Source organism: Halyomorpha halys, unplaced genomic scaffold (genome assembly GCF_000696795.3).
Source record: "Halyomorpha halys isolate HHAL.00 unplaced genomic scaffold, Hhal_1.1 Scaffold467.1, whole genome shotgun sequence".
NCBI lineage: Eukaryota > Metazoa > Arthropoda > Insecta > Hemiptera > Pentatomidae > Halyomorpha > Halyomorpha halys.
Window position 1 is genome coordinate 1,478 of NW_027114004.1, and position 9,956 is coordinate 11,433.

At 28.8% G+C, this 9,956-nt stretch overlaps 1 protein-coding gene across 1 annotated transcript in view; it reads left to right on the top strand.

The window, feature by feature from the left end:
* Positions 1 to 631: 631 nt before the first annotated feature.
* The window catches only part of dop (microtubule-associated serine/threonine (MAST) protein kinase dop), a gene marked incomplete in the record, with an annotated part of 102,490 nt that continues 93,165 nt past the window's right edge, over positions 632 to 9,956 (top strand). The window contains 2 exon segments of the mRNA XM_067051257.1: positions 632 to 1,102; positions 7,158 to 7,228. Coding sequence (XP_066907358.1) covers positions 928 to 1,102; positions 7,158 to 7,228 — 246 coding nt within the window.

Below are 9,956 nucleotides of genomic sequence, written 5' to 3' on the forward strand. Positions count from 1 at the left end.
CGTTATTCTGCCCAACTTCCTACTTTTTTTTAATATTATTCCTCCGACAACGCATAAGTTATATATATATATCTTTAAAAAAATAAAAAAAGGAGGAACACAGTAAGTTAAGGAAAAATAAATATAGATGAATAGAATACTAATAAGTAATAAATCCAGTAATGAGTGATAAAATTGCCATTGCGATAGAATTGGACTATATCCTTAAAAGCCATTACACAAGGTCAACTATTAATCTTCCAATAGGAATTATGAATAATTTTTAAAATTGTAGTTTCAATTTTACCTTCCCCCCCTCTCCCTCCACAACTGTGATTTTAGTTATTCTAAAATAACACAAACACTGATTTTACCATTATTATTATTTATTCTGAATACTTCAATGCATTTTAATTATTAGAGTAATTCACCACTTTAATGTTAATTGTGATAATGTTATCCATCAAATATTTTCACAGTCATTTTTCAGTTCATTCATGGGCAGTTATTTACATTATTAGTTTTTATTATAGTATATCTGAAAAGTTTTAATTAAATGAATTAACTACTATTTTGTGTTGTCTTACAAATATTCTCTGTGATAAAAAAAGATTTTTGTTTTATTAAGGTTGTAGTAGTGGTTGTTCCAATGTTGACAATTTTTTTGTCTCGGGTTTGGGGCAGGGTGAAAGATGTCGAATTTAAATTAGTTTGAACTGTCATTTTCAAAATCGAAAAACTTTTTGTTTTTCTCTTTATTACATGTTTAATTTTTGTGAAATAATTTAATATATCCTTGATTAATTGCTTCACTATGATTGTGTTGAAGCAAAGTTTTTTTCTCCTGGATTTTTTCTGTTTTATATCAGTATTAATTTTATATTCAGATTTTATTTTAATTAAAATAATGTGAGCCATCAAGTATAATTAGTTATTTTGGCTCTTAAAATGGAAGCTGGGAGAAGCAGGCCCAGTAGGGCTGGTTGTCGAGTACAACCCTTATCATTGAAGTCTGGTTTGGGTCTTTCTATTGAAGAAAATTGGAATAAATCTGTTGATGAAACTGGAAGCAGACGCTATTCAGATTCTGAAGAAAGACAGATGAAAACAACTAATAAGTCAGGTATTTATGCCTTAATATGATCAAGATCATTGTTTACTATGTTTTGTTTAAATTAAAATGTACATTCAATATATTAATCTTCGATGAAGTAATACTGAATGTCATATGCTGTTAATTTATGGAAGTATTACTTGATATCCATGGTATCAAGTTTTTATGAAATATTAGTCTGATTATTTAAAATTGTATTAATGAGAACTATTCCACCTTTAGTTTTTGTTGCTTATTACCTTTTAATGTGAACAAATAATTTTTTGTCTTATTGCCAATTCGTAACTATGAACTAATTATATCTTGACCTAAAAAAAAGTCAACCAATCTATTTAGTTAAACTCTCCTTTATGAATAACGTAACCATCCTGTCTGTTCAGTTGAATATTAAAATATCTATATTTCTTGTAGTTGTTACCAAATCTTTTCATCTAAGCTTTCATCCCTTTATTGTTTATGATTCAGCATATAACCTTTACCTTTTTTTTCTTTATTTTTTTTAGTTTTATTGTAAAAGTGTATGTATAATTTCTTGAATTAATTTATGTGTTACCATTTTATGTAGCATAATTTACTGAAGTTTTCTTCCTATGGTGTTCGATTTTATTAAGTTGGAAGCGGTATTTTTTGAAAGATAGTATGTGGTTATTGAATTATTAAGATTTGTTTGGGGATATATTCTGTTAATTATTGAGAGTTTAGTGTATTATATCGTTTGATGTTTATTATACATAATTTGAACTAAAATAAAATCCTTTTTATTTCTGTTTCTTTGTATCCAATGGAGTTCTGAAGAATTAAAGTTATTTCGATCTTAATAAACTCGATAAACAATTTTTGTATTTAAAATTAAATTGTTTATGCTCCACCTCTATTTCTGGATCATGTACTGTTAATTGTAATAAAACTTGTTAGTTTCTGCAAATGTTCAAAGTACTTAATAATATTTATATATAGTTGTTTATAACTATAACTGGAAAAATGGATTTTCCTTCTGGTTACCAACCTAATTTTTAATGAGAGGAAGAACTTTAATTGTTACTTTAGATCTATCATTGTTATAGCCTTAAAGTGAACTGATATCTTCTTGAATCTGAAGCAAAAAGTTTGTTTATATGGTAGTGATAGTGTGGATTAATTGAAAATTAAAAGTTTTAAAAACTAATAATTTTTTTTTAAAATAGGGTGTTTGACTTATAATTAATGACCTGGTCAGAACAGCCTGCAAAACAATTTTTAAATTTTGATGTGAGGTGAGAATTTATATTTGAAGATTGTTCCTGAGGATGGCCGAAATGGCTGAAACGTTGGACTATTGATGTAATAAGAAGTGTTGAGACTATACAAGGATACAATTTGATTGATTTAATATATAACAGTAAAATTAAAAAATATATATTTTTGTTTAAAAATCCTGTGAAACATATTCCTCTTTTCAAACATAATATACATTTTCTCTTGAAATAAAAGTAGAAAAAAAAGAAAGTATATATCTAAAAATAAATTTGTATAAATAAATATGAATCTATTCCAAAATAAATATTTTTTAATTGATTTTAAATTAATATTTTATTGAAGGGATGTTTAAATTATAAACAATTAGACAATTAACTAAACATGTGTAAACTGAGAAGAGGTTTACTGGGGTTGATTAACTCCAATTTCCGGTGCAAAGTTGTGGGCAGACACAGTTTCTGAAATTTCGACTAAGAAAGAGAGTAATAATAAAAACTGATATTAATTTCTTAATAGCTCATAGAGTTTGAACAACGTTATGATTACACTTATCTTTATACTTCAAGTAGATGCACTGTAGCTTTAGAAGTTTAGGCACATTGTTTAACTGAGAATAACTTGAGAAAAAAAAAATACTAGAAAACCTAGAATTATTTTTCAATTAAACTTTGTACCCACAAGTTGAAAGATAAACTTTTTGTCTTTATCTCCCACCCATTTTGTGTCTTACACTATGGCACTCTGGGCAACACAAAACTTCTAACATCAGTGGAGCAAAGTTGCAATCTTACATTAATATAAATTTATATGTTTAATCAAGTTTATAGCTTTCCTTTTCATTAATAGTGGCTGTTGTAATGTTTGTTGTCATATTTGATTTCTAAGATCTTCATTTTTCAGTTTTATCTATTCATAGAATTCTGATTTTTTTTTTTTTAATTCTATAGATTACACACAAGATATTTTTCTTGCCTCAGATAAACAAATGGTAGCTTTGTTTATTTTATAAATGATTCCTGACATATTGAGATACTCTTAAAAAAAAAAAATTCATCAGCATTGGTAACTAAAATAGATAACGTTTATATTTTGTGGGAAAACAAATTTAGTTTTTGCGGCTGAATGGTAGAAAACCACAAAAAATCCAAAAATTTTATAAGACTGTAAAATCATAATCAAAATAATTCGCTTTGCTTACATTTATGGTTGCTTACATGAATAGAATAGCCATACTGTTTCATCTAAATCTGAGATGGTGGATGTTAAAAATATTTTTTTTGTGGTTGATTTGATGTGGAATTACCCATAAAATACTTTAAAGGTGCTGCCATATGTTTGCCAAACTATGGTAAATTTGCACATGTGCAAGTGTGTAAATAGGTTATTTGGATGGATTGGCTGGTACGAATTGGCTAGAATTTGCGGCCGACCTATTGAGTGTTGGTTTTTGGGCGTATATCAAAGGGTGCTTGTGGATGTACACCTTTCTGCTCAGTTAGTATTGTTTTGGAACTACTAAAAGATGAATATTTATGCTCTCTGTGTTTTGATCAATTATAGAATTTTCCCAACCTTCGGAGCTATAGTTGTTTATTTTGATTTAACACAGCACAAATATACATTTATCAAGACATAGGTTAGGGTAGTTAAATTAACTAGTATTTAATAAAAATTCTAGAACAAAAGTTGAATTTATACGTTATTTGTATGATTTTTAACTTCGATCGGACTACCATGCTTGATAACAGTCAAGTCAATGTAATTGATAATGTTTATCTTCATAGGTGCAGTAATTTACATGATATACACTGAAATTAATTCATAAAATATTAATTTTTCGTTATTTGAAAAAAAAAGTTGCTTTTTGAAAGCCTTTATCTCAATAACTATTGAACGTTAAGAGAGCTCATATTTTAGTGTTGTAGGTAGTTATTGGGGTATGGAGCTCTGAATGAAAAATGAGCAAAACTTTAGTTTTTTCTTGAATAAAATGAAACCTTCATTTTAATGACTTTCACTGTATCCATTGTGCAGTCAAGGTAAACAAAAAATTAACCTTTTTGTAATAGATAAAAACCCACAATTTTTTTTTTTAATAAAAGAATTCAAAATAAATTTTTCATAACTTCTGGAACTGTCACCATTGTTTTATTCCCTCTTACTTAGGATTTTTTCAAGCAATTTTCCTCGACACCCTGGCAGATTATGGAGTGTGGAGTCTTCAAGTTTTTTTTAAACCATATTTAAGTCCCTAGCACTGAGCTTAATCACTAAGTTCTCCCCAGCATTCAATAAATTTTACTCCTCCTTCAATTAATTTAACTTCTCCATTGAGAAGACTTTTTTTCATTTTGAAGATTTTATTTCCTTAATAACATTGGTAACCTTGCCAATTTAAGGAAATATAGCCGCAATATTGTTACTATCTCCTCGTCAACCTACCAGAGATATTTCAAGTGGGACTGCTTTTTGAGCAGATATTATGTTTAAGGATATTACAGCTTTTAATAATACAGGATGATACTTACATATATATATAGTTATCTATCAGCAGCCCAATACCTAATTGCTGAATCAAGGCCTCCTGAATTTGCCTACACCATGTGTCCTGGTCCTGTGCAACAGTCATCCATTTTCATGCTCCAAGCGGCGTCTGGGTCTCATGGCCAATTCCATCTCGCCGCAGCCTATATCTTCTCTTATACCTAGACCCATGAATTTCTTCAAGAAGAACCTTCTTAGAGATAGAATCTTCATTTATTCTAACCTGATGTTGAGCCCATCTTAACTTAACTTCTAATCTAACATACTTCGAGTCGAATGAAACTTGCTACAAGAGAACATATAATTCTTGATTTATCCTTCCATGCCATTCTTGGTCCTCCATGATTTTATAATAAATCAACTCATCTGACTTGCTCTGTATCTATGTCTTGGAAATGTAGCTCAGCACTAAGTAGACAGACTAAGGTTTTATAGAGCTGTACTTTTGTGCCTCTCAGAAGCTGGCAACTACAGAAATGATTGTTTGAGCCATATAAATTCATAAAACAAAGATATAGTTGTAAACATATGATATATGATTAATATCATATGAATAATATCAAACCTAATTAACTATTTTACAGTTCACTTTTTTTTGCATATTTAACTTCTGACAATTTTCATAATTTAGCAAAAACACTTCTGCTACTTTTTAAAAAAATAAATGAATTTTCTGATCTGAAATATATATGTCCTGCTTTAGTGAGTTCTGAGAAGAGACTGACAAAATAATATAACACTCATATAAAGATATAGTACAGGAGCCGGGATGAAAAAAAGGCAGTTATCTCACCCCAATTTTTGATTACTTTAATGAAAACTATGTATAATTACTAGTCAAAATTGATGAGTCTGCCAAGCATAGGAAGGGGGAATAAAAAATGGCGGCTGTTTCAAAACCTTAAAAAAACATTAATTTTTCATTTGGAGCTCTACATCTTAAAAACTACCAACAACACTAGAAAATCTAAGAGAACATTATTTAAAGAAGAGTAAATTTGCTGAAATATTAGCCCTAAAAGAGCTATTTACGTCCTATAGTTCTCGAGATATAGCTTTTTAAAAAGCAAAATTTCTTAAAAATCTACTGAAAGATTAGTAGTTAGTTAATTTATTTTGAGAAATCTATATCTCAGGAACTATGTGACGTACAGATGTCTATTAGCACTCAAATTAAAGCTAGTTTAATGGACTATAAAGAAGTTTATGACCTTTACCTTCGTAGGAATAGTAGTTTTCATGATATTTGCTAAAATAAATTGATTTATAGTTGTTCGGACAATAAGTTTGATTTATGAAAAACTTCATTTTAGAAACCATTGGACTTACAGATGTCTGCCAGTGCTCAAGTTAAAGCTAGTTAAATTTACTACAAAATAGTTAATTATGTTTATCTTTGTAGGAGTAGTAGTTTTTATGATATTTGACAAGATAAACTCACAAAATGTTAATTTCTAGTTGTTCCTATAAAATGTTGGATTTTTAAAAAATATATCTCTAGATCCATAAAACGCACATATGTCTGCCAACACTCAAAATAAAGGAAATTTAACTTACTGTAAAGTAGTCAATGACACTTATCTTCGTAGGGGTATAGTAAAAAAGTAGTTTTTATGATATTCACATATGAATATAAATTTGGCAAATGAAAATTTGTCCAAACAACTATAAATCAATTTATTTTAGCAAATTTCATGTAAACTATTACCCCTAGGAAGATAAACATCATAAACTACTTTATAGCTCATTAAACTAGCTTTAATTTAAGTGCTAATAGACATCTGTACGCCAACTGGCTTTTGAGATATAAATTTTTAAAAATAAATTCACTAACTAATGATCTTTCAGTACGTCCCATACAACATTTTTATGAAATGTTGCTTTTCTCCTCTTGGGCTCTTGTACTAATAGCCTCCATCATCTTTAATGAAAATTCAACTTGGACTCAAAGTACATTTTCATTCCAAGAACTGATGAAAGACTACTGACTTCTTCTGTCATCCAATGTCTTGCGTCGGCTGAATCGTTTTAACAAATGAAAGTTTTTTTCTTCTTTATTACCACTTTGTTATATCTTTATGTTGAAACATTGTTGTTAATTATTTTTTTATCTTTAAAAACTTTATTAACTTCATACACATAAAATAACAAATTTTATAAGTTTGTATTGTTGGTGTATATCATTAAAAAAACAAATGCATGACATTCGGTGTTTGTTTTATATAAACTGTATTGTTTCTCACTGATATACGTTTAAACTTTTTAAAAATTTCTTTTGTTTCAGATGTTTCAAATTTAATGTTAATGAGAAATTCTGTATTGGGCCAGTCAGCACCTTCATTATCTAGCTGTGTTGTAAGTTTTTTAGTTTTTTCAAGTTACTTAAGTAATCATGCTTTCCCCACAACCCATGAAGGGTTAGGGGTGTTGTAGTTTGTAAGGATAACAAAACAAATTTACATATTAGGTGTATTCATGATGCTGTGTGAAATGTAAAATGCTTTGCCATGTTAAAAGTATTAGATTGTGAGCAGCCCTATTTAAAGTCATGTTAAATGACTTTTAGAAAATTGACTTTTCTATTATTTTATTTTATTTCTTATATGAGTGTGTAAAGTATTGTATTAGTTACTCAAACCATTGTTAATAAAATAAAAATCAATTCTATCTCTATATAAGGTTTATCTGATGGAAATATGATGAAAATTGATAAGATCAAAATCATAGATCTCAGAAATCTGCAGCCGATGATGCAATCTATTTAGTATTTAGTCACAGTAGACTTTAAAAGTAAATCTTATTGATTTTAAAATTGGGTTTGCCATATTAATTTCTTGAGAGGTTGGTCATTAAATGTTTTATTCTTGGGAGTTCTTCATCAGTTACAGGATAAAAACTATAAGTTTGCCAATTTTCAAGTTGATACCTCAACTTAGAAATAGGTGAGATTTTGTGCTAATGTGCTGATATGGGAAAAAATGTGACTCACTGTCATTGTGTGAATGAAAGAGTTGCATCAGGTTGTATAGTGTTTAAATTCAAAAGGTGCTCACTATTAAAACAAAATTTGATGCTTCCACTATTTTTATTTAATACAATTAAGAATGTAAAACAGTCGTTTCTATGATAAAGACATTTTACTTGGCAGATTTGGTAAAAATTGTTCTTGATTTTTTTATCTCTATAGCTCAGCTTCCGTAAGACCTTTCTATTTGCATAATTGTTTTTTCATTGTAGTTCAAGAGGCCCCCCTCCCATAAAAAAAGAAAAAAATAAGTCATTTCACTCCAATTTTTATTACTTTAATGAAAACTATATTTAATTACTAATCAAAATTGATGACTCTGCCAACCATAGTTAGAGGAATAAAACATTTAAATGGTGGGTTGCTGTTTCAAATCGTTATAGAAAAAATTTTTCATTTAGAGCTCTCTATATCTTTAAAATTACCTACCTACAACAGTAAATAGCTTAATAGAACATCATTTAAATTTGAGTGAATTTGTTAAAATATGAGCTCTGATAGAGCTGTTTACGTTTAATCCAACATGCAATATCTGAAATGTAGTTTTAAAAAAAAAAAAAAAACTTTTTTTTTCCAAATAATGAAAAATCAATATTTTGGTAATTCATTTAGGCAAATATGGAAACTACTACTACTATGAACAATGTACAGATGTCTATTAGCTCTTAGTTGAGGCGTAGTAGCAAGAGAAGCAGTTACTATGATATTAACCAAACAAAATTCATAATGCATTTTCTCTTTATTTGGAAAAAAAAAAACTTTTGTTTTGAACTTACTTTATCTCAGGAACCATAAGATGTACAGATGCCTATAAGCGCCCTAATGTAGTTGATAACGTTTATATTCATTGGAGTAGTTGTTATGATATTTGCCAAAATTAAATCACAAAATATTGATTTTTGTTATTTGGAAAAAATGTTGCGTTTTGAAAAACTGTGTATTGAGAACTATTAAACGTAAAGAGCTCTATTAGAGAAAATATTTTTATAGTGTTGTAGGTTGCTTTGAGAATATGGAACTTCGAATGAAAAATGAGTGAAAATTTTAAGTTTTTTCAAATAAAATAAACTTCAGGGAGCTTGCACCTTAAATATTTCAATATTTACTTTTTAATGATATTTACTATATCCCATGTACAGACTAGCTAAAAATTGAAACTTTTTCTGAGAGAAAATAATGCACTACTTTTTCTTTACTTAAATATATATTAATAATAATAATAATAATAATAATAATAATAATGAAGGCCTAACGAACCTGAATATTTGATGCCGATACAACCAATAACTCTCTACATACATCCCCCCAGCGATGCCCCTCCAAACCCAATTCCACTAAATCAGTTTTAACGCAATCCTCCCATCTATGTTTCGGTCTACCCCTCGGACTTCTACCTGTCGGTTCAGTGTTTCTTAACATTTTAGGGATCCGCTCATTATAAGCCCATCTTATAAGCCATAATGCTATAACTCAAATTATATATTTACCAGGTGTAGGTCCCTTAATTCAATGTTGTATAGTCTTCTAAATTCTCCTGTTAATTCATCTTTTTTCGGTCCAAATATTTTATGTAATACTTAATTTTCGAAAACCTTAAGTTGCTGTTCATCCTTTAGTGTAAGAGGCCATGTCTCGCATCCATAAAGAACATTGGGAAAGATTATAGTTTTGTAAATTCTAATTTTTAAGTTTTTGGATAGAAAGCGCGAGCTAAGCAGTTTCGAAATTGAAAAATAACAAGTATTTCCAACCTTCATCCTCGCTTTTATTTGCTCATCAATTTCATTTTTTCTAGTTACCGTAGAACCTAAATACTTAAACTTATCTACCTGTTCAAACGTATTTCTCCCTATAACTATATCACCAAAGTTGCTTGTGTTTCTACTGCTAACCGTTGTTTTATCTCTATTTATTTCAAAACCTAGTTCCTTACTGGAGTTTCTTAACATGTTGTATTTAGTTCTATAATCATCCTGGAGGCCGATTACAATATATTCGACCGTGCGCCGAATTATTGAAAAGGTGCTTGACTATGAACTTAGAAAACAGGTCACCTTC